Source organism: Tamandua tetradactyla, chromosome 23, assembly GCF_023851605.1.
Source record: "Tamandua tetradactyla isolate mTamTet1 chromosome 23, mTamTet1.pri, whole genome shotgun sequence".
NCBI classification, from domain to species: Eukaryota; Metazoa; Chordata; class Mammalia; order Pilosa; family Myrmecophagidae; genus Tamandua; species Tamandua tetradactyla.
This window is the reverse complement of record NC_135349.1, coordinates 31988549-32015290: the sequence shown is the minus strand read 5'-3', so window position 1 is coordinate 32015290 and position 26742 is coordinate 31988549. Positions and strand designations below refer to the sequence as shown.

Sequence of the window (26742 nt, the reverse complement as noted above, 5' to 3'; positions counted from 1 at the left end):
GGACTGTCTTATCAGACATTTTGCTGCACTGAGCTAAACTTTTTGCACACAGGTTTTTCTGCTTTGTCAGAGTCTTTTTTGTATCTGACATTCTGCGCTTGAAAACACACTTGAATGTTTCCTGTCTGTAACTGGAAAAACAATACGAAGCAGGAAGGAACTTCCTACTCGCCATTTTACTCTGGGGTTTGTTTTTTCCTATGCAAGCCACTCTGCAATTTCAGTAGTCATTCCGAGGGGCTTACTCAGACAAGATTATAATCAGTGATTATATTTATCACTTTTTGGTAAAGCACAAAATTTTCTCCTCAAAATTTCCAGAGCCTAAAAGCAGCAGTGCTGTGCAAGCCTTGATATGTTCACCTTTTCCCGAGACTAGTGCGGTAATATCTGATGTTGCAGTCATGGCTAACAGGATGTTTCACCAGGAGAGGAGAAAACAAATGTTCACAGCCTCAAATGCTCAAACTAGGAGACAGAGCCAAAGTAAAATGTCCAATTGGCTTGACAATTTTTATCTCTTGTCATGGATTTCTGGAGGAGTTATTGCTATTTCTACACTCAAAAGCCAAATACCACCATTGTGGACCACCATTTTGTTTCCAGGATAGGGACTACTACATTCTGGACACAAATATCCTCTTAAAACATGTATTATGGGCCCGTGGGCTATGGAGCCATGGAGGTAAATGGCCAAGTTCACACCATCAACGTGTACTATGTTCTTACAAACACTGAGCACTGCTGACATTGCTCCTTCTAGTTGGCAAACTTCACAGGGTCAGAGACCATGTCTGTCTTAGATGTCATGCCTCCCCCAGCACCTAGCTTAGTGCCTGCTTGCCACACAGTAAGTGTCTAATTAACACACAATGAAATAATGAATGAAAAAAATAATTGGTTGTCACAAAGAAGACTTTGAAAAATAACTTTCTACATTTCAAAAGAGGTAGCGCACACACAAAAAATTCAACACTACATTTAACACTATATAGAAAAGCAGCTATATATGTGTAAACTCCTTGCTGCAGTAAAATCAACAATGACCAAAATTAAAATGTTATTGCCTTTTGATCTTTCATTAATATTGAAAAAAAAAAAACACAAAAAGAGCAAAACTTTCCATACATACCACATCAAAAAAAATTTTTACCAAAAAAGAGTGAAAGCCATCCCTTTACATATCTAACCTTGTATGCCAGAGTAACCACTGTTACCAATTCGGAAGACATTCTTCCTGATTTTTCTCTAAATTTAAACCAGAGGTTCTCAACCTGCAGAGCTTCCTGCCCCATCCCACCTCCCAATCCTCATTCCCCCAGGGGACATTTGGCGATGTCCGGAAACATTCTTGGTTGTTATGGTGGGTGGCTGCCTCGGGATGCTGCTACCAACCTCTGACGGTAAAACCCAGGGATGCTGCTGAACATCTTAAATGCACAGGACCAGCACCTTCTTTTCCCAAAACAAAGTACTATCCAACCGATATTAGTTTCCTATTGCTGCTATAACTAATTACCACAAACTGAGTGGCTTAAATAGTACAAATTTATTATTTTACATTTCTGGAGGTCAGATTTCCAACATGAGTCTCTTTAAGCTAAAATCAATGTGCCAGCAGGGTGCCTTCTTATCTTGGAGGCCCGAGGGGAAAATCCATTTCCTTGCCTTTTTAGAGGCCACAGCATTCATTGGCCCCCTTCCTGCATCTTCAAAGCCAGCAATGTTGCCTCTCTTTCTACCATTGTCACAGTATCCTCTGACTGATTGTGTCCTCCCTCTTCCACTTTGAAGGAAGAGATTGTACTGGGCCCACCTGGATAATCCAGGTGGTTTCTGTGATTATTTTACCTTAATTCCATCTCCAACCTTTATTCTCCTTTGCCATATTCACAGGTTCTGGGTACTAGGACATGGACATCTTTGGGGGACCCCAAATGTCAGCAGTACCTAGGTTGAGAAACTCAATCATTTAAGTGGATGCATTTACACACATACACATCACACCTGTAAACATACATACAGGAGGGGCATTTTTCCAGGTCATGGCAGAGATGTACAAGCTCTAATTCATTCCTCTTTATGGCTATGCAATAGCCCATTATGTGGATAAGTCATCACTTCCTAAAGCAATTTCATCTTAATGCATCAAGGAGACACCATCCTAATCTTCCATTCTCACATTAAATATAATCAAACTGCAGACTGAAGTCAGGTCAAGATTTTCTCAAATACCCGTATTGTAAATAGCTCCTCCAAGACTTGCTCCCCTAGAACCTTCATTACAGCTAAGAGCAGTAGAAGCTAATATTTGCAAAGTGCTTTCAACGCACCAGGCACCCTACATCTATTCTTGTACTTATTCTAATCCTCAAATCAACCCTACAACTGGAGCAACGGGAACTACTTTACCCCTCTTTTACAGATGAGGATAGTTAGGCTTTGAGAGGTAACCTGACTAATATTATACTGCCAGTAAATGGATTGGGGGGTGGTGGTGGTGTCAAAACCAGAGTCCCTGAATTCTAAGCCCTGACACTTATCTTTACTATGGCCTACAGGACAAATCCAAAACTCTGTCCCTTTTTGCTCAGCCAGCCAACTAAGCATAGCTTTTTTTGGTAATTGCTGCAAAAAATGAAAAGAAGAGTTTTTTCTGACAAGTGAAAATTATGTGAAATTCAAATTTCAGTATCCATAAATATTTATTGGAACACATTTGTATACATATTATCTATGCTGGTTTTGTATACTGGAACACATTTGTGTGCATAGTATCTATTTGGTTTTACATAGACCATTTGGCTTGCAGAAGCTGAGAATATTTACTGTCTGGCCCTTTAAAGAAAATGTTTACTGCCCCCAGATCTCCAACAGTGATTCAAGAAGCAGCTGTCAAAATGAACAAGGGTGGCTGACTTAGATAATATAGTCCAAATGTGGAAGTACAGCCCAGTGCTAGTGATGCAGAAAAATCAGATATTTCACACTTAAATTTTCTATCTCTCCTCAACCCACCCAGCCTCCCCATCCCTAAAACTGAACTATAACTTGTTTTCCTTTGATTTCTACTTATAAATGCAATTCAGGACAAGATATAAATAAACACCATCCACTATAACAGGGGTCAGCAAGCCTTTTCTGGAAAGGACCAAATAAATAATTTAGGCTTTGTGGAACATACCATTTCTGTTGCAACTACATGCTCAGCTTTGCTGCTGTAGCACAAAAGCAATCACAGACAGCATATGAAGGAATGAATGTGGCTGTATTCCAATAAATTTTCATGTGTCACAAAATATTATTCTTCTCTTGATTTTTTCCCAACTGTTCAAAAATGTAAAAACTATTCTGAGCCTATAGCAGCTGGATTTGGCCTGCAGGCACGGTTTATCAGCACTGGCTCTATGCACACGCTAAGGAAGTTTTCCCATGAAACTTCAATCTTTTTAAATCAGTTTCAAAACCCAGATTCTTCCTACTTTGAGGATTGCAATTTCCCAGTTTGCCCTTCAGATGTAGAGATGTGCTGGTTTCTCAAGACTTTGCTGCACTGGTCCTTTTCAACTCTTTTGGTCATTGTGCGTCTTGAGAGCAGGTGCTCAAATTTCTAGCACCCCCTGTATCCTCTAACCAGGGACCACAAATGTCTGATTCCTGTGCTAATACTAACACTGCCCCAAGACTACAGAGCTATTGTATTTTGGTTTACAGTTTCATATAAGAGATCATAGTTCTTTTGGCTTTTTATTTACAAATTCACTCTGATTAAAATGAAAAAGAAGAAATGGGGTATGGAGAGAGTTTTAATAATTGTGGCTACCTGAAATTATCTAAATGCGTCTTAGATGAGTAAAATAAATTACGGCTAATCCACTGAGGAATGTGAATATCATACCAGGTCAGCAACGTAAAATTACTGCATGTAACACAATTTGCATCCATGGCGTAATTACAGTGACTAGACCCACTGCTAAGTAGCATATTTCATTCCCCTGGAATTTTGTACATCATCATCTCCTGTTACAAGTGTCTATGAAATCCACTTGAGCCTATTCACTGAGTTTGGCCACAATAATTTGACTTCGTATGAGCTGGAGGACTGCTTAGTGAGTTTTTACTGTTTTACTTCATTAGATTAGCCATCTTAAATTTCTGGGAAGGAATTTGAAATCTACTAATAGGAATTTAAAAACAAAGGGCCCTCTGACACTTTAAAATGAAACAATTTGCTACATTTATGGATCAAATAGAAAATATTTTGGTAACAGTATGGGGAAAACATGTAATAGTTCTACACTCTGAATTATTTCTCCAAATGACAGAATTCTGCCCATCTATTTAGTCTTCCTTATATAGGTAACATTTCTTTTTTATTTTACACAATAACAAAAATTCTTATCAATCTTAATAGAATTTCCATGATATTTAAACGAATTCCAATAATGACTAAATAACTATTATACTTTAAAACAAATTGAATCAAATTTTATCATTTTCCTACACATGTAAGCTTATCCACATAGCCTTTTGTTTGGTCAGTTGGCACCTGAAATGGGATCTAACTGCTGCCCTTGCCTTAACCATGTGGCCTAAGTCTAAAAGCTCCATTAAACGATTTCTGATTATGTCAAAGTTGGAGAGAAACTTGACTGCCGCCCTTACCACACATAGCAGCTCCTTTCGAGGGTTTCTTGGGGAACTTCCAAATCCCTCACTCCGCAGCTAGTTCTCCTCATTTATAGCATTTGCTGAGTTTCTAGATGGCAAAATTTATTTAAGCACGCAAAAGTATGTGAGAAAGACTGCAAACTGTACAAGCATGTGGAGCAAAGACCTATCTGGGAAAAAAGCACAGGAGGATGATCCAGTTCACTGACACAGAAAGACAAGGGGCCAGGAGGAGCTAAAAAGTCACACAAAACTTTCGAGTGGAAGTGTTAAAGGTAAGGCCATACAAAGTCACCGTCTCCACTCTCCCACACTTCCTCTGACTCAGGGCACCCCCAAAGAGGCACTCCACACCTAAGACAGGTTGTGCAGGCTTTCTCCCAATGTTTCTTCCTAAGTCAGCAAATCTGGACTCTGAAAAGCACTTTCCCATAGAGAGCCGGTTATAAATGGTCATTAAATTCTCAGTCTGGCTTACAAAGACCTATTGAGCTCATAGTTTACCTAAAATGCAGCCCTAATAAGAGCCTACTGATTTTTCTGAGCCACTCCAAATCCAGGGAATGGAGGTAAAAAGAAATCTAGGCGGTAACAGTGGTTTGCCTACCACGGTCACACAGTACGGTCCCAGTAGCTTTACAAAGAATACAGACAATTCCACTTATAAGAAAAGACAAAAAGTAGATTAGTGTGGTTAGCTAGGGTTAAGGGTAGGAGTGGGGATTTACTGTAAAGGGGCATGAGGGATCTTATTGGGATAATGAAAATATTCTAAAATATAGTGGTGGCTACAAAACTCTGTAAATTTACTAAAAACCATTGTCATGCATCTAAAATTGATGAAAATATTCTAAAATATAGTGGTGGTTACAAAACTCTGTAAATTTACTAAAAACCATTGTCATATATCTAAAATTAGTGAATTGTATGGCATATAAAGTGCACCTTTAACAACATAGTTGTTAATAGTTGATGTACAATTATTAAAATGTGCTTTCATCAGTTGTAACAAATATTCTTCACCAACACAAGGAGTGAGTAACAGGGTGTTATATGGGAATTCTGTTTTTTATGCATGATTGTTTTGTAAGCCCACAACTTCTCAAATCAAATTAAATGTTAAAAAGCAGAGGCCAGGTTGAGGGAAAATAAAATATAATAAAAAAATTAAAATAATGCAGATACTTAGAACCCAAGCATCTGGAGTGACTAAATCCGAATTTCTGCAGATGAGACCGGGGCATTTTTTTAAAAGCTCTTCAGATGATTCCAAAGTGCAGCCAAGACTGAGAGCCACAGTTGGAAGGTTCAGAGTACAGTGAGGTGGTGGGTGGCAGAGTAACTACCAGGACAGGATAAAAAGATAAAAAGGGCTCCAGCAGCACAGGCTGGAAGAAGCAAAGGCAGTCTGAAGAATTGCTTATGTACTAGGCCGGAAATGCACTCTTTCTCAGTCAGGACTGCCTGCTGTGAGGTCTGATGTTCATGATTCGCGATTGGGTGTACTCTCTTGCCTTTGCAGGCAGAATTAGCCGAGTGGTAAAAAACTGATGTATGCCAGGTACTAAGTTTCATTTTAAGCAAGGTCAAGGAGCTAAGAGTTAGGCCTCAGGAGTCAGATCTGACTTTGAATTCCAGTGCTGTCAATCAGTAAGCTGCAACTGTAGGTCTCTCTTTCCTCAGCTATAAAATGATGTAACCATCATAACTGTAAAATAGGAGTAATAATAGTAATAGCACCACCATAGTGGTTGTTTAAAAACACCAACCCATTTATCTCATTATACATGGTCCTTGGCAGGCAGCGAGGGCTCAGGGAGTGCTAGCTGGAATCACATAGGGCATTCTAAACCAAGCTTCAGATAAATCCCAAGCCCTAAATGTTATATAAGAATGACCTTTCTGCAGTTATCAAGCTGTTCCAGCTTCTCTCTGGAAGAAGTTACTGTTGAGCTCAGACCACACAAATACAAAAAGCTATGTCTAACTTTCAGCAGGAGCAGGGTAGGCTGTTCAATTAAAACAAAGGGTTGGTTGTGATAATGCCGCGTGGGCTGGGGGCCACCAAAGAGAATCAAAGGCACACAATAAACAGAAATTTAGAGACAGAATAGGTGGTGAGTTAGCAAAACCCGCATCAAAGGATCAATGTCTTAGGCTGCCATCCTCACACCACAGGCAATAACGCTGCAAAAATGTCTGTGCCAGCAGTTCTCAGGTGTGCTGAGAATGAAGAGGCTAAAACAATTCTCCAAATTGAAACCTACCCCTGTTACTATCTCAGGGTGTACTTGCTACACGGTATTTAGCTCTTCATTCATTCCACCAGTATTTATAGCACTCTCATTAAATGTCAAGAACTGGGTAAAAAAGAAGAGGAGGGAGAGAGATGAGACACAGTTTCTATCCTTGAGGAACTGATGGGAAAATCACAAAGGTGAATGATCAACCTCATGCAGAGCGTGCCAGCAGCACTGATGCAGAGGTAATCGACTGTGTGGCCAGGAATGGCTTCACAGAGAGACAGTCCAAGTAGACTTCACACAAGACAGGACAATCAAAGAGCATGGGAGGGGGAAGCTTGGAAGGAATCTGTACTCACTCTGGCACAGAATATGGGGTGATGGGTGGGTGGGGTTGGCCAAAAAGACAGGCTTTACCTGCTAAGGAATTAGGAGGCAATGGGAGCCCCTGACGGTTTCTCAGCAGTGGAGGGACATCAGGTTTAAGTTTTAAAATGAAAATTCTGATAGAGCGCAGATCGATTGCATGGAAGTAGGAAGAACAACTGTGGACCTCCGCAGTTCAGGGGACAGATAACATAGACACAGAGCCCTGGCCACTGACATGCACAGAAGTGGTACAGCAGAATCACGGAATATAAACTATCAACCTGGAAAACACTTCCAAATGTACAAAGGAAAAGTTACAAAATATGTAGCTTTCTCTGGTGAAGAAGTAACTCACAAACAGAAACTGCACCTCATGAATCCTAACACGCTTAATCAGAAGTACTTATCATTGTAACATTAGATTCCAATACTAAACTGAAAAAAAAGTAATATTTTGCATTTGTACATTCTTTTTTTAAAATTAAAGCCCTTTCACATTTATTTTTCATTTTATGTATTACATGTACTCTTAGAGGCCAGTTTTTATTATACCAATTTCACCAGTATGGAAATTGAAGCAGACACCCATTGTGTGAATTACTCAGTGTGAATCAGTCTTCATCCTCAGAGAGAGTGTAATTTCAAGATCACTGAGCAAATTTTCAAGCTAGACTCTAGTCCTAACTCCACCACAAACAAAACACATGATCTAAAAATATATTCTTTTCTGTACCTCAATTTATTTATATTTTCACCAACAATCTCACATGACTTTTAAGAGACTAAAATAAAACAGAAAATAACAAAACACTGTGAAACATTAGAACTGTCCTTTGCAGATGTAGAAAAGTATCCCTATAAATAATGTACATTATATCTTTCAAAAGTGCTGAGAATTTGGATAACTGTGGTCCCTTAAGGTTTCTAAAATTCATACACATCACAGAAGTAGCCCAGAGAGTTTCAAGATAAGCTTCATGCACAAAATGAAGGGGAAAAAAATATTCACCTGGAAAATAGGGTAAGACTACTTCTGAGGGATGACGGATAGATTCGAGCTCGGAAACTCTATAAATCCTCACTTGCCCTTTTCCAAAGGTCAAAGAAAAGTATATTCCAACACCACAACTTAATGGATGAAAAACGCACAGATGACGCAAAATTTAAAAACTGATTCTTTTTAAACTAGGCTTTTTCTCAAAAGGATATTCGGAATAGTGAGATGTTAACAGCGTGGAGATATGCTGGCCCATCCCTGAATTCGCCCACAGGCTTGTTCATGCATACTTTGCCACTAAACTTATCATCTGGTTAGTTATTGAACAAATATTTGTTGGGTTCCCTTCCATGAGGCGTCACGAGTAAGAGGGATATGAGCCCTGCCCTAAGAGAGCTCAAGGCCCATCAAGGAAAATAAGGGATTATACTCCAGCCTGACCAGTGCTCTGATGGGGAAGTGCACAGCCTCTGGGAGTAACAGGTCACCGCGGCCACTGCAGTCGTCGTCACCGTCATGAAAACTAACATTCAGAGCCTGTTCCAGGTATTAATCCCCTTCAAGACCACAGTAACTCCATGGGGTAAGTATTGTTATTACTCCCATGTTGCTGATGAGGAAACTGAGACACAGAAAAATTAATTAACATGAGAAAGATTACAGAAATTACTAGCGGGGCACCTAATGCAAACCTAGGATATCAGAAAAGTTTTCTGAAACCAATGATCGATTCCAAGAGCTACAGGAAAAGTTGGAATTGAAGCTTGGGTGTTACCTAGCAGAAGGACACATCAAGGCAGGGAGGACAAAGGTAGGAAAGAGGATGAAAGGAATAGACACCGGGTGACAGAACATTTCTGTGCTTCAATTTTCTCCTCCGTAAAAATGTAGATATTACAAGTATCTAACTTACAGAGTTGTAAGCATTAAAATACATGCACAGTGCTAATATCTAGAAAGCTCAAAATTGTTTGTTGTTGTTGTAATCACTTAAGTCTGTCAGAAGAGAGACTTATTATCTAGCTTTGTGGGCTCAGACAATTCTCTCTGTGCCTCTGTTTTCTCACTTGTAAAATGGGAATAACAACAGTACTGACCTCACATCTTTGGCAGATATTAAATGAGTCAATACATGCTGAGAACTCGGAATGCCTCCTGGTACAGAGTAACCATCCAGTGAACATTAGCGTTTAATCTTTTTACCCTTCTACATAGTTTTTACATAAGTTAATCTTTTTACATAGTTATGATGCAATAATCTTTTTGTAAGTATCTTTATGGCAACAGTGTGGAAAATTCTTGAGTGAAGAAATAATGGCGGGCAGATAAACCAACGATGAGACAACTAAGAGATCTAAAAATACGAAATGCAAATGAGAAAGGATGAGGACCCATACTGAAGCCATGGGGAATACAGAGAAAGGGACAGACAGATATTACAGATGTAAAACTAACAGGGCTTCATAACGTGTGTGTCTGGAAAGTGAGAAAGAAGAGTCTAGAATGGACGGCATATTTCTATCTTGAGTGACTGACTGGACAAATTTTTTTTTCAACAAAAAAATATGGGAAGTCAGTCCCAACAGGCTGAGTTTAAGGGCTCTGTTGAGCATGTGCGTGGACATGGCCAGTGCATGTTTTGATACATGGTCTGAAGCACAGGAGTCTGGACAGGAATCTCAGATCAAGTATTAGCAACAAACCCAGATTTGAGGAGGTTCACCAAGGGTAAGAAAGCAGAGCCTGCAGCGAAGGTGAAGGCTAAGGGACCACAGCCTTGGGAATCCTTACACGTAAGGGACAGGCGATAGAAGAAGAGACAAAGAAGGGGACAGGAAAGGAATGCCCAGCGAGGGCACGGAAGAAGCCAGGTCTCTTTTCTCAGTGAAGCAGGGACGAGTGGATGGTTAGAGATGTAAACTGTGCCAAAAAGGTCAGGAAAGGCAGGGACGGAGCCAAGTGAGCGAAGGGTTACTGGAAGGCAAGTTGCGGGACACTGAGAGAGTAGGAAGCAAGGCCATGTGAAGGAAGGGGGACGCTGAGAAGACCCTGAACGTGATTATTAGGAATTCAGGAGAAAGCGTCAGTGGAGGGAGGGAAGCTGGAAATGCAGGGCAACAAGGGAAAGATCAAGGAAGCGAAGACCCTGAGAAAGTGGTGCAGGTGGGAGGACCGGTCTTAGATGGACGGCAGTACTGCTGCCATCTTCCACAGAAGAGACAAACGGGAAGTAATGATGACCATCAAGACTGAAACTGGAGGACTGACGATGAAGAAATGGGAGCAGTACCCAATCGTGCTTGGAAATGAGAAGGCAGGTCATCTGAGGAGATCGGGTGTGTCTGCAATGGGGTGGAGCAGGCTTGAGAAAAGTGAAAATTTGGCAAAACCACATAGGAGAAAAGAGGTCAGGAAACTCAGCCAAGGATTGGAATGGCAGTATTAAAAGCCCATATGAGTCACTGAATTGTGAATCTAAAAGTGGTTAAAATGGGAAAATTTGAGTTGCATTATGTTATTGCAATAAAAAGTTAAAAAAAAATTTTTTTTTTAATTAAGAAAAAAAAAGCCTAGCTGAGCTTGGAGACCATAAAATTTGGGCAGCACAATTGGATGCTCTTTCTGGGCCACACCCTGCGTCCCAGGTATAGGAGCGAAGAAGCCAAAAAGACAAATGAGTCAGGCTGTTATTCCGCAGAGCACTGGGGGAGCAAAAGGCCAGCTGGATGGAGTTTTAAAAGTAATGCCCAAGAGGGACTGACATAATTCATTAAGGCCTGACAAGGGAGGGGAATGCAATAAAGGACAAGAGGAAATGTTCTCAAAAGAAGAATCTGAAAGGGTAAGAGTCTGTGGCCAGATGGCAGGCAAAGGATTAGGATTAAGATTTTAGAAAGCGGTTATTCAAACACAATGGCAAACTGCTTTCTGGAAATGTAAACCAGCCTATATTCCTGCCAACAGTGCATGGAAGTACCTCTCTTGTCATTCCCTAGACAGCAACAGTATTTTAATCTTTGTCAGTCTGGTAAGTGAAAAAATAGTCTTGAAGCTTCATATTTCTTCAATTACTTATTTTGAAAATATTCTCATATATTTATTGGTCACGTGTAGTTCACCTATAAACTTTCTGTTCAGGGTATTTGCTCATGATTATAGTGGAGTTCCTTAAATTCATGGATAAGAGGGCTTTATATATTAGGGATATTCATCCTGTATTGTAGCTACCATAGGTATTTTTTTCCAATTAGTCACCTGTCATAATTTTGATTATGACATATGACAGACAGAAGTTAGATCATTAAAGCTACAGATTTTTATTGTTCTTTCTCTGTCCTTTTATGACAAAGCGTGAAGTACTTTCCACAATCAACTATATTTGATTTTATGATTTCTTTTTTTACACGAAAGTTTTAATCCATTTGGAATTTATTTGGGCACACAGTAGTGAGGCGCAATCTAACCTGGTTATTTTTCCCAATACTACCCTGTCATGTCACACTACTTCCTTACTGAGTTATAATGCTTCCTTATAACCTGCCAACTTCTTAAACATACCAGGGCTTGTTTTTGAATTACCCTCGTGCAGTATCAAGAGTGCTATTTTACAAGTACAGAAACGTTAAGTGGAGAAGCTGATTTGCCCAAGGTCAGAGAGCTAGTGAACAGCTCTGACGGGATCTCAGCAAATCGGACTCAATACAATGCAATTTGTTCTACACCACAACTGTCCTAAAAAGCAGTGGCAGATTAAATCACCATCTAAAAGTTTTGAAGACAACTGAATTAACTAATTGAAAAGAAAACCAACCAATTACTATGGGAAAGTAATCTGACATGACCACCAAATCTCATCATAGAGAGAACCACATTCCTGACTCTGGGAACTGGAGTGGATGTTTCAAAGGCTAGCAGAACAGTAGATATGGACGGACATGAGGAGCACATCTGTAAATAATTTTCCTCTAGAGCGTGGTTCACAGCATAAGAACTGGAGCCAGGCGTCTTTCAGATAATTAGCAGCCAACCATGTAGATGGATTTTCTGTAAATTTGGAGTTCTTGTCCATGGACTTTATTATCTCTGTGAATTCCATAAAAAACTATATGCAAATATCGAGTGTGGATGATTTTTCTCCAGGACAGTGTCATTAGACCTCCATCTAAACCTAAAGGCAGGAGGATTCCTTTTCCTAATGACAGTGCTAAGATTCAGAGCCTAAACTGAGCACCATTGGCTTGCGACCTGCTAACCACTTCTTCCTGAGAAGATACATGACCATCTTGCCATGTATATGCCACTTACACGCCCTCACTACTTCTCAACTTTCTCTTCTAATTCCTCAGTCTAAAGTACACTGCAATTTTTGTTTCCATATACCTGGATGACTACAAATTCAACATTCTGAGTTTAAGATCACTTGCCAATCCTATGACAAAGGCTCAAATATATACATAATAAAGGCTCAAATGTCAGATGCACTAAAAGATACAGTTCAAAAAGTAGGGAGAGATGCTTATAAATTTCCACTGGGAGCCTTTCACATTTCCACTAGAAACCATAGCATTTTAGCCAGATTTAAAAATTCCTGCTTCTGCAGTGCCCAGTAGGAGTGCAATCATATGTGTTTATAATACAATAATGCTAGAAGACATTACACAGCCACACATTATTTTGGAGAATCTAACCAAGTAATGAAGGTATGAAAAAGTAAACATTGACATAAATAAAATGAAAAGACCGGAAACATAATACAGATAATATTATATACAAAGAAAAGCCAAAGAAGCAACAAAATTATCCATTGTAATTATAGATTAATAAAGCAAATATATAAACAAACATTATGAGAACGCATGTCTACCAACTGAACTACTTAGGCACTATTTTCAATAACAACAACAAAAATACTTAGAAGGCACATAAAAGTTTTGTGTACATTAAGAGATGTGCCATGCTCATAGAAGTGAACACTAAATGCTATAAAATATCAATTCTCCTAAAGGGTAAGCTCACAGATTTACTAGTCCATAAATATTTGGATTTTAATTTATTTTTGTATCCCAGGGCTTAGCCCACAGCCAGCATACAATAAATAGTAGTTGAATGAATGAGGTCCAGTAGAATCAAAATCCCAACTTAATTTTTCAATGAACTGGAAAACAAAAATTACACAACACATTTTCATACAATAATTAGGAGAGAATAACTGAAAAAGAAAGCCAAAGGATGTCTGTTCTACCAGATAATAAAACACATTACTGATCAACAATTACTAAAACCACAGTGGTATTGGTGCACATAAACAAAAACCATAGCCATAAACCAATGGAAGAGAAGAGAAAGCCCAACAAAATGCCAAAGTAGATATGAGAATTATATGTTTAAAAAAAGAGAAGAGACTAGGGGAGTGACATTATCAAGATGGCGGAACGAGACACTCCAGCATTCCATCTTCCAGAATTTTTGGACAACAAACAAAAACTGGCAGGACTATCTTTCTCAGAGCTCCAGGCACAATTAAAGGGTTATAGTAACTAAGAGAGCACTGAATCAAGAAAAAACAACTTAAAAATGGGAGACGTGATGACAGAAGTCACGCTGAAATCGATGGAGAATAAACAGAGTGGGGGTACACTCTGAAAAGCAACACTGAGCCACCTCAACAGCCGTAAACTTCCTTCATCTGATGTGAGCACATAACTCCGTCACACATACATGCACTGTAGGAAGAATCTGTGTTACTTATAGCAAAGCACAGTATGTGATATTATACCCTCACAGACAAATACTTTCCTTTGGCTTAATTCTCAATAAAGCAACTCCTAAAAATTAAAAAAACAACAATAAAAAAATGATAGAAAAACCTTGTGACACCTTTGTTAGCCTTTCCTTCATAGAAGAAGTTTTTCTAATGGTCTTCCACAGAACAACAAAAGGCAATGAATACTTAACAGTCACAAATGTCATTTATTTTGTCCTCAAATCTTATGGCTGTTTCGGAAATATTGACTTTGGTGTACATAAAAGTACAAATACAGGGAAAGTACTGAAAAGGATGTAAGAGAAGATGTATAAAGATAATGACAATTAAAGAGAATAAAAGATTATACTGTAAGAAATGATGCTGCAATAGATTTTCAAAACTGCACAATTTGGGAGAAAGATGGTGATCGGTTTATAATGGGCAAAGAAAAGAAGAGTACGCTAGTTTCAAAACTTTGTAAAAGCGTTGAAAAACCAACTTACTCCTCCTATTGGGTGGAATGCATCCAAGGATTGTGGATTTTAATACCACAGTCACTCTAGACATAAGAACAAGTGGATCTACAAATAGCCATTCTGTACCTGACTGATTTGACAACAGAAAAACTAGACAAAAAGTTGTTTCACTGTCAAGAATTAGATTACAGTTATCTTTTTTCAATTTAAAGACAAAAAAATTTTTCAATATTAAACAACAGAATTTTCAGTCTGTTAGTTCTCCTCTAAGACCCACTGCCTGTGATCTCTATGTGCCTGTTATAAAGATTGCTCCAGTGTCACAAGTCCAGGGAAGCCTTTGCTAGACCCCCAGGCATATCTCAGAGCCTGCGCTCTCCCTATCCCAGCACTCGGTTTATCTAGCTAAGTAGCCATACTTTGGTGGATTTCCCCAAGGTACAGCTGGGCATGGTTCCAAGCAGCTACTTCAGCATGTATACCTGCAGGTATCCAATGACCAGGTAGAATGCAAGCTGGTTCATTCACAGATGTTCACAATGACAGCTGACAGGTAGTCAGTGACTGCTTAGAAGAATTTCTATATATGTCTGAGCATTTATTTATTTAAATATTTGTCTTCATTTGAACACCTGTTTACTTAGTCTACAATATATGACTTAAACTCTTTAAGAGGTAAATACTTGGCTAGAAACAGGTGGAAGAATTCCAAGAAACAATAGAAGAAATGCTACTGAAACATTAATAGAGCTATCAAATTGACCACAAGACCAAAAGGTATCTCTGATAAGGGAATTACCTAAAGAGAAGAATGGCAGGAAAGGAGAGGAAGACAGAAACATCTTAGAACAAATCAGAAGGCAGCAGACTAAACAAATAATCAATAAGCTGTAATTAATGTGAAATATCATGACCTAGGAAACAAGTCTTTCAACTAGATGGCTGAGATGAACTGAGTACATGCCTCTCATTTCATCTGCTACAAAAAGGCTCTACTTAATCAAAGGACAACTTCTTATATAAGTCAAAGGAAGAGGCTTTTAATAGAATCTCCTTTATGTTTTGAAACTTGCATTAAACCTGTAAGTTTCAAATGACTAAACATAGTCCTGAATGTCTTCTCTTATGGTTCTATAGCTGTACTATAAGTAATGAATGTATTTGAGAACAAGAATGTTAACTTATGTATATTGAAATATAGAGCAAATAAAGAAATGGCATTAAGATCTGCTAGAATTGGTATAATAGTTGTATTCAAATTATGTTTGTATGTCTGTCTCCCCGCTCAAGTTTTTAGGTATTGGTTTTATTTTTAACTAACCTAGCATTTCACAGGTTCTTAGGAGATGTTTGTTGAACTGAATTGATAATTGAGCTATGAAACTGATAACTAAACATTAATTTCACAACAATTAAATACAGAAATGACACATTCAGAAAACTCATAAAAGAAATATGAAATAGGGATACATTTATTTCAACCTTCGTGAAATAATGAAAAGATTATAATACAGAGCAAGCTTTCTGAAGATAATAACTAATGTTAGTAAGGCAAAACATGACCTCTATAAATAATTATTGCATTGTAAATGAAATGACAGCATAATTGTGGACAGTAACTTGGCAATACTATGGCTATATAAATATTAATTTCCAATAAATGTGGTGATTCTAAACTCCAGGGAACTCATCAGAAAAAACTTACTTTTAGGGGAAGGCTATCATTACTAAAATGGTGACTAGTCATGTCAAATGAAGGTGGGGACCTGGATGTCTGACAAAAGGTGTAAAATCCAACTCAGGGTAGCAAAGTTAAAAGGTGAAAAATTATGAGAGCCTAGACTAAGGGATTAGAAAGGACAGGCATAGAGAAATAGAGACCAAGTAAAAAGATAATAAGAAGGGAAAACTGCCAGATGATGGTGATAGCCTTCCCCTTCTTTATATGAAGGAGAAAGAGGGGAACTGACAGGTGAGCAAGAAAGTAAGGTGACATTCACTGCATTAGGGAGCACGGTCAGCAAACTCTGTTAAGGACCAAAGTGTAAAAATATTACAGGCTCTGCAGGGCATCCAGTCTCTGTTACAACTCCTCAACTCTAGTGCTACTGCGTGAAACCCACCTAGACAATATACAAATGAACATGTGGCTATCTATGTTGCTATACATTTTTTAAAAAACAGGCAGTGACTGGATTTGCCCTGCAGGCCACAGTTTGCAAACCCTTTGATTCGAGAATGTAAGGAAAGGAAACTAATTGAGGATGAAGTTCATAGGTTCGATTTTAGTGGGCACTTAAGGTAGAGACATTCAGAGACAACAACATCAATCGAGGGATAAGATGTCAAGTTCAGAAGTCATCAGACATGAGGTTGCAGTTATGGGGCTGAGATCATCCCAGGGAATGGTCTGAGAAGACAGGGGACCAAGGACCCTTCCCTGTCTGAATATAAGGGCAGATGCTCTATGTTAGTTCAGATCTCTATAGTCCTGGAAAGTTATAATTTAACCCTCCTTAATTCACCCTTTTTCAAAAGAGGGTTCCCATTTTTAAAGTGGGGTTTTGATTTCCTTTTCAAGGTAAATAACTTCAAAGTCTCAAATTTGTAGACTTTGTAAAAAAGAAAATTTCCCTCTGGTTAGAAAATATGGCAATTCCAAAATAAAGTGCCTGTCGATGTTTTTGTATTTTATTTGCACATTTTAAAATTCATTACCTATAGTGTTTTTGATTGTTAACAGTTAACATCGTTGTTGACAAAAATTTACATTGTCATTATAGAATGTATGAAAGGGATACATGGGGATGAATCAAGGAAAACTTCAAAACTGCCTCAAGAGTTGTTAAACTACTATGTAAGTTTGCTTTATTATAAAAACATGAAAAATACACAGCATAAGCCAAAAACTGTAATCAGAAAAATAGTATCTTAGAAAAAACCTAAAGTGAAAAACAGGAATTTATTTTAAATATGTATAATTTAATACAATTCATATGTAAAATATTAACAGTTTAGAGTGGTCATTTAAAAATCTGAAAAGCACTTCAAATGTAGAATGTTAAGATGGCAAAATTATATTAAACAATGTTTGCATCAGTGAATCTAAGCCACTAATTTGGGCTGCACATTCATTCACCTTCAGAAGCACTTCTTCAAGCCTGCAAAAAACAGGACTAACAGTCTTAATCTGTTCTTCCCCCAAAAGTGATAATCCAGTAATTCCAAGTAAAGTATAAAAAGGAGCCACCATTTTTCCTGGCCTGTCTGCAAATCCTCCACTTTCTTCATCTTGACATGCCAAGATGAAACTATACAGTTTGTCTCTACCAACCCAATAAAACCCTTCAAATCATCTTTAGGGAAGCCAACACTCATCACGAATAGCATACAGATAGTAACTTCTCTGGCTGTCCACTGAGTCCACCTTATGGTAACATTCACAAAGCCACTAACCCAGTAAATCAGAAAATACGTGATGCAACTGACTAGTAATCGCCAGGAATGGTGTGCATCAATAGATTTGTCCAGCATGGGATTCAGAACCTGTCTGGAACCAAACCCACCATCAAAGTTCCTACAGGACAAAACAAAATCGATTGCCTTTTCTACATTACTAGCATCCAGCTTCCCCAAGAGGGCCAGAGTTGCCACTGCACAGAAAGAAAATCTTGCAGCAATGTCTCCCCAAATGTCTACAGCAAAAAAAAAAAAAAATCTTTTTGTAGACTGTGAACATATTCCACTACTTTATTTACTTCAATAACATTAATATCACCATACAGGGTAAGAATTTGTACAGCACTAAGAGTATACAAGAGATGAGGCTCATGTCCAATACCTGCACCTATTCCACTACACTCATGTTGACGTGACTTAATATAATAATGTTAGAATTTCCTCTCTATTCAAGCGATGAAGTTGGCCCGTGAAATCTAGTATTATGAGACCCCAATAGACACCACTCATTCTCAAATACTCAGACATACAGTAGTCATAATCATCCTTCTTGGAGCCGTAGGATGCAATACAATATGCATGCTTTTCCACTAACAGGGTGTCAGGTGCATCTAGCTTGATAACAATATCCTTTTGTGGTATGCCCAGATCAGCTCCTGACTCATCTGACAGCAGCGAGACACACATCTGAAATCACCATGTCACTGTATTTTATTTTTATTGTGAAATATGTTATACACAAAAAACAGATAGGTAAGGTATAATAAATGATAACACAAATGTATCCACCCTCATCTCAAGAAACTGTTCATTACCAACACCACTATCAACTTTTCATATCATAAGAATTCGTCTTTAAATTAGAGACCAAAAGCAGGTGGACCAAATCCAGACAAAGTTCGAAGATATGTTTTCTTTGGCCTTCATCATGATTTTCCCTTACAGTTGCCAACATTTAAAAAAACATTGAAATCAGCATTCTAGAACATCATTAAAAATGAGATGATGCAGGTACAATATGTCTACATTCACCATGGCAACAAGTAGCTGAAGCTAAAGAGCAATTACCATCTTTAAATGGACATATACTAATCAGTTCACCCCAGTCCTCACCACTCCCTAATATCCTACACTCCCCTACACTTCACTCATTTATTTCCCCTGCCCTGATACTTGTATTTGTAACTCCCTTACACAGCATAATTGTGGTTTCCAACCTTCTGGATTATGGGGAACATTATTTAAAGCCAAAAAAATTTCACAGAATTTCTGTTTAGGAACATTACTAAAATAAGGCGTTCCACAATCCCTTAACCACCATTTTGAAACACCAAAAACTCTAAAACAACAAGTTTTTTTGTAACTCATTTGGTAACAGAATTGACTAGAACTGACAAAAGCTATTTATAATCTTTATTTATTCTACTCAGTGTGAATGTATTCATACATTTCACTATAGATACAGATACCATATTTGATTATGGGGTTCTATCCCAGACCATACTGGAAGTATTACACAATGATAGCATAGGTGTATTATTACCTTCCTAAAATCTGAAAATTCTGACTTTTGAAACTCATCTGGCCTCAACAGTTGTGAAGATGGGACTGTGGACCTGTTGTACTTTTAGTGTCTATGTTTAAGAAAATACACATGCAAAAATGGCCAGATACTGGGGTAATGATGTGTTTAAATGTATCCATACTAGATTAATTACTATGGCATCTACCTATAGTTGAGAAAGAGAAACCCAATGATAAATGCATCATGAAGTGTGAAGACAATGCTTGGCGCACGAACTAATTCTAGGACCCTTGATCATAATGGCAAACCCTTGGATGGGTCAAGCTGTCACCTATACCCCAGGAGAAGATAATTCTATAACAGAATCACATGCTGACTTCCCATATAAAAATGATGCTATTTTTCCATGCCCTTTTTAGGGTTTGCTTTTTTCCCAATGAAAAAACAGGTTTCCAATCACCTATAAATACCCTGTTTGACCTTCTAGAATTTTACAATACTGTAAACTACTTAATAAGGCCACAGATGACCAGATTCAGAAGAAACAGCAAAAATACTGGACATCCACTCCAGCTCTGTGCAAAGGCTGACGGAATCCACTAAGATTGAAGCAAAGCAAAGCAAAGCCACCTACTCTTTCTCAGAAATAGAAAAGGTGGAGGAAAACAGTAAGAGGAAACAGCAAAGTAGGTAAGGGAATACACAATATTACTATCGGCACAGTAAAGAGAAAGTTTACCATTGTCAAATACATGAAGGACTGTCTCATGGAAGAGAGATATATTTGTTCAGGTTGGAATCTTGTTCTGGCATCATCAGACAGAGATGCATTTTGACTCATCGTGCGAATATGAGCGTGTCCTGTAATGTAGCAATCCCTCCACTCCTGGAGAAGGTCATCAGGTTTTTGTGATAAGGATGGGATAGGCAAAGAATGTAAAGGAGAAAAACAAGCCAGGTAGGGACCTGGGCAACCTAGAGAGCTCAGGCCCCATCCAGATGTGACAGCTGACCTCAGCAACAGCTACTTATACTAAGTAGGAAGGTTAGATATTGCCAAATCTTCCAAGATTTTAGAGGAGGCTGGAAATCCAGATTTCATGTGAAAACTCCTAATTTTTACATGCGGGCCCACGATTATAAAACATAAATACTGAACAGACCAAACGGAATGCATCTATGGTCCCCTAGTAACTAGTTAGGAACCTTTGGTCTTGACAAGACACACATCCAGAATTTGGGAGAACTTGACCAGGATTTCTGAACCTCAGTACTGCTGACAACTGGGACCAGATAATTCTGTGTTGTGAGGAGCTGGCTTGTGAATTGTAGGATGTTTAGCAACATCCCTGATCTCTACCTAGGAGATGCCATGGCACCCTCCCCCCAAGCCATGACAATCAAAAATGTCTCAATTGTCAATTATCTTCTGGGGGACAACCCATGGTTGAGAATCACTAAATTAGAGCAACACCCAACTCTTAGCACAACTAATAAGTCTAACATGGGTTTCTCACAGAACAGTAACCCATATGAAGTTTAGAGCTGCTTAGGAATCAGAAAACTTGGGTTTGGATTCGCAGCATTGTCATGTACTAGGCTGATAACCTCTTTGAGCTCTAGTTTCCTCATTGTTAAATCAGGAATAAATAGCGCCACCTCTTAGAGTTGCTATGAGAAGACTGTGAGGTAATTTATGCAAAGCGCCAAGCCCAACAGCTTAATAAGCTCAGAAGACATTTTATAAACATTAATTAACATTATTTTTTTTCTTCTAGGCTGCTCAGTTACTGCAGTCAAAAGTACAGGAGATCTAAACCTAGTAGCTGTGTGAACTTGAGCAAGTCATTTTCCTTCTTTATAAAATAGAAATAATAATCCCAGTGGTGAGAAGCAAGTTAGGTAGTTTAATACAGCAGTTTGTAAACTAAACCACTATACAAACACTAATGATCATTACAATTGGACCTTTTAGAGATTTCAATAAAAGAAAGGATAAGCTCTATAGTAAATCTAAGAATTGAGAATGTAGCAGTATCAGAGAAAGGTACAGGAAAAAGAAAAATGTAATAACAAAGATACTTAACTTTCAGGTCCTTTTAGACAAGTGGTTGCCAAATCTAGCCATGGCATATGTAGTGACACAGCTGTTGTTTAATTTGAATTAAATGCCAACTAGTTTTCATCAAAATCCATATTTTAGGCTTTTCTCAAAAATACCAAAGATCGAGCCACACTGGGCCCAAATTCTAATATGGTCCCTTAGGTGGGGAACGGACCTCTGGGCCCCTACAGCCCTCATCTGGCCCAGGTCACTCACTCATATTACTAGCCTGCCCCTCTAGGCATTTGAGGCCTTATCTAAAGACAACTATCTGGGAAAGCATTTGGACCTCCAGGGGTAACTTCTGTCCCCAATGAACCTAGGAAACGTATCCTCCTGGCCATGCCCTCAAATTCCTTTTCTAATTAAACCTTGCACTTAGAAACTAAATGTTCTTCAAGCTTCTTGTCTTAAAACACACCCTCCTCCTATTCAGAACATCATCTCCCAAAAAGATGCACCTGCACCCACTGGATTATCCGCATCTAAGGGTTTAAAGAAGCATCTCTCTATCTTTTTAGCAGACTACAAAGTCAGGATCCAGCAGACATTTATTATTTGCTTGATGGGCACCTGTTCTCCACTTCTACTGTAACAGTACCTGAGATTACCTTGGGGGCCACATATCCCCACCGTTGGTCCATGTGGTTTATGTGGGGCTAACTCCATTCCCAAGTCCAAGGAAAGGCCCATGACCCAATCAAAAGCACTGTGAGTCAATCCTGTGATTCTGGCAACAGCGACGGGGGGGGGGAAAGTCTTCTCCTTCCCTATGGGACTGGAACCTAGGTCTATGGAAGACTTGGGGGTGGGGGGGTCCTCCTGTGGACAGAGACTGTCTAAAGAATGGAACTTTGGATTCTCCTGAGTCTAAGGACATCCAACTCTTGGGTCTCTTTGGTCACATATCAGCCAATTAATTTCTGCTTTTGATTAAGGCAGTTTGAATTGGGTTTTCTCTTACTTATAACCTAAAGAGATTTAACCGATACCATAGACCTATGAAAGAAGTATTAAAGATGGAAAGAAAATAAAGCTCTGCTCACATTTTCTACTCTGGGAAGATTTTGTTATCGCCCACCATCTAGTAACAACCCTTTGATTTTTGTTTTTTAACTTTTTATTGTAGTAACTTATATACGACTCAAAATTTCCCATTTTAACTATTTTCAACTGTACAATTCCGTGGCATTAATTACATCTACAATATTATGCTAACATCCACAATATCCTGCTATCATAACCAACATCCATTATCCAAACTTTTTCATCACTTCAAAAGAAACTGCACCCATTAAACAATAAAGGTATTAGCCATCCCTTGAACATCACTTATCTCACATTATATAATTATTTTTTACTTTCCTAACTCCTCAACATCCCTATTGAGCTCCTTCAGGGCAGAAACCATGTCATATTCACCTTTAAGCCCTTAACACCTTGCACAATGGCACACAATTTGGGCTCATTAAATGCCTACTGAATAAAGAAAGAACCAGGGACAGGTGGACAAAAAGAACCATCCCGATTGTCTTCCTCAGGACACCCACATCGCGAGACCACCTCATAAGCCCTCCCCTGTGATATACAGACCATATTCTGAAAGAGATTCAGCCACCCACTGAAAACAAATTGCATCATGAGTACTCATTCCTTCCAGGCATTACTAATTCTCTGACATGTCTGTCCTATGGAGCCACACCAGATGGTTACTCACAAGGTCTCTATTCTGGGGAGAGAATACCTCATTGCAAGACAACACCGAGAACTCTATGAATTGATGAACCAATACACACCGGCCATTTGTTCATATATATAACTTCCTTCCCAGTTTGATCACTCAGTCAGAAAACAAGTCAAAGCTCTTTGCTTTCTATCCTTCATCTTGACCCTCATAAACCCGGAATCCTGATTCTGGTTTCCAACAACCCACCTGCTTCAGGTAAAAACAATTCTAGGCTCCCTGATTGCCACTAATATTTCACTCTTCTGGCTCCACTTTTCCTCCTAAACCTTTTTATGATTAGTTAAGTGGAAAATATTACAAATATAGCTAGAAAATCAGCAGGAGAAAGCGACAAGTTTCCCAGTAAAAATAAATATTCTCACATTGGGTGCATAAATGCCCTGCCCTTAATAGCTCTCTAATAGCTGCTGCTTCCACTAGCAACTGGCAATAAAGATTTTCAAACAGAGTCAAAGGTCAGGTTCAGAATTACAGCCTCTGTATGAATCACCATATGTTCTATCCAGTTCATTTTCCCATACTTGGGACCATACTACCAGGGCATCTAGTAAGAACTAGAACCCTGGAATTAATGGAAAAGTTATTGATCATCTTTCAAGTGATAGGAACCACAGCAGGCGCAGTGAATCAACGAACTATCAAGTTGTTTAGTTTAATGAAGGATACAGACAAGTAGAGAGGCAATTACAGAGCAACAGGTGTTGCACAGAATGATGGAAGTGCCCAGGAGGCCACCCAATCTGTGTTGGAGCATCACAGAAGTCCTTCAAGAAGCAAGACCTTTAGAGGAAAGACCTAAAAAACTGAAGAGGAGATAGCTGTAAGAAAGGTGAGGTGTGGTGAAAGAGGCTTCCAGTAGTTCTACGCAAGAGAGCCAGACCTCCTCTGGAAGCCGAAAGTAGGCAAATATCAAGAAAGCAGGCAAAAGTCAAGAAAGAAGCAGCTACTGAGGAAGAAAGGACCAGAGACCCTGAACTGCTTTGTTGCCTTGAAAGTCTCAGAATGTCCCTTGCCTGATACAATGTAAAAACAGCCAAAATGTCCATCTGACAAATGTATCTCAATACTCACTAAACAACTGATTGCACAATGCACACTGCTGAGATCACTAAAAGAGCTACAGTACTCACAAGAAACTGTCTTATGATTTGTATGCAGACTCCAGTTGAAACACCTGCCTCTAAGCATTATTTCTTTAATTCTCTGATAAATAATAGAAAAGGAGGCATGTCCAGGCTTTTGGAAATAGGATAAATGCACAACAAGGAAACAGGGAGAAGTATAACCATTCCGCCCCCCACCAAGAAAAAAAATTAAACAAAACTAAGCAAAAAGTTGAGGGAAACGAAACGGTAAAAAGCAAATTTAGAAAACTCAAGAGGAAGTAAAAGTATTTTCATACACACAAAAAAAGAAGTGTTCCACGTGCCCTCAGCCCAACCGAACTCCCCCTTTACTTAACTTTTGAGAAAAAAAAAAAAAGCACCCAAGCTGTGAAAGAGTCACACTTTATTATCGCTTCACAGAATAAACAGTAAATTAGTACAATACAGTTAGCTACCTTGAAAGACCTTGAAAGATTTTACCCAGATAATACAGCATATGACAATCACTTCCAGAAGCTCTCAAAACCACAGGTCATTCCTGTTCCAAAAGCCTGATCATCAACAAACTCTGATATATATTCTACCACTTAATATCCATAATATTTCTTTTCAAGCACTAAGAACTACCAAGAAACATGGGGGAAGTATCTGCTTCTAAATCCACAACGAGAAAGACGTTAAAAAAATTTTTTTTTTTTTTAGTTAGTCCAAGACTTTTCTCCCAATACCGAATTCCTAAACGTCAAGAACTTGCAATAGTCAAGTTCATATTGGCCCTTGTTTTGAGAATGCACACCCTCTAAATCCCCTCACAGGACGTTTGAAATTTACTAAGCAAATCCAATTGGCTTTAATAAACTTTCAGTTAGTTACTGTTACCATGCTTGTAAATGAGGGATTGGCAACAGGGGAGTCAACCCCGGACTGGCGGGGAACACCGCCCCCAGACACGGCGCTTGGAACAGCATTAGGCACCGAAGAGATTAGAGTTTTAGCCTAAGGCAAGGAGCCTAGGCTGCTTCGATCACCGGACGAGAAAGGATACAGATCAAGTCTAGTCCTCAAGGCGAAACTCCACGGGGCAGAGACGGGGCAGTGGCAAGACCCGAGGGGAAGGGGAAGGGAAGCGGCGGCCCGCCCCAGCTGGTGTCTGGGGACAAGGCGGTGGCGGGGCAGCAGGCGACCACCCAGAGGTCGGTGCCCGAGACCCCGGACTCCGGGCCCGGTTGGCCTCGGACGGGAACGCAGTGGGGCCCGGAGCCCCGGGGTCACAGTCAAGAAGCCGGGCCGCCCCCGCCCCCCACCCGGCGCGACCCTCCGCCCGGCCCGGCCTGGCCAAGCCCGGCTCGGCGCACTACCTGCCCACGGTCTGGTTGGCCAGCTGCTTCATGCGGTTGAACTGCTTCTTCATGGCGGCGGCGGTGGCGGCGGCGGCCCACTGGGCTCAGGCCGGGCAGGGCGGGGAACGGTCTGGCGGCTCCTACATCGCTTTCCGGCCGAGGCGGCGGTGGCGGCTCCCCAGGCCGGCGGCCCCGCCCTCGACGCGTCACTTCCAGCGGCGCCGCCCGCCCCGCGCAGTTGAGCTACAGCGCCGGGCCCAGGGCGCAGCGCTCCGGGTGAGGCGCGCAGCGCGCAGCTATAGGCATCCCGGGTCCCGGTGGCCCGACCGCCCCTCTGAGTTTGCAGGGTTCGAAACCACGCGAGGGGGTGCGCAGCTCGCCCTCCGACCGCCCCACGTCACTCTAGCTCCTTGCAGTTGATTAAAGTCCCCCTTCTCCTGAGCAGAAATTAGGGCCTTTACATACTTTGGCTTCTCGATCAATTGATATTTATTTAGAAAAACTTTAGTCTTTAGAGCAGTTATAGGGTTGCAGAAAATTACGCAGCTCCCATTTACACCCTTGCCACACACACGGACAGTTTGCCCTATTAACATTTTGCATTCATGTCGCACATTTGTTACAAATGAAGAACCAGTATTACTATAATTATATTTTTAACTATTAACTAAAGTCCACAATTTACATCATTAGGGTTCAGTCTTTGAGTTGCTACAGTTCTAAGAGTTTTTTGTTTTGTAAATTTTTGTAGTAGTAACATATATACAATATAAAACTTCCCATTTTAACCACATTCAAGTATGCAATTAAGTGGTGATAATTACATTTACAAATGCTACCCTATCATCGTCACCATCCATTACCTCTATAGATTGAGATTTAAAATTACTGTCATGACTAGATCTCAAAAACATGTTGACAGAAGCCAGACACAACAAATGCACATGGTGTGAAATCAT

The 26742-nt window shown here is 39.6% G+C and overlaps 1 protein-coding gene and 1 pseudogene across 3 annotated transcripts in view; both read right to left on the bottom strand.

The window, feature by feature from the left end:
• Nucleotides 1-25964, bottom strand: part of ARHGAP17 (Rho GTPase activating protein 17) — a 92823-nt gene extending 66859 nt beyond the window's left edge. For all 3 annotated transcript variants that reach the window (XM_077141497.1, XM_077141499.1, XM_077141498.1), the window contains exon 1: nt 25802-25964. In XM_077141497.1, coding sequence (XP_076997612.1) covers nt 25802-25854 — 53 coding nt within the window. In that variant the 5' untranslated portion in view covers nt 25855-25964. The remainder of the gene's footprint in view (nt 1-25801) is intronic.
• LOC143667351 (geranylgeranyl transferase type-2 subunit beta pseudogene) lies at nt 1892-19293 on the bottom strand (annotated as a pseudogene).
• Nucleotides 25965-26742: the final 778 nt, after the last annotated feature.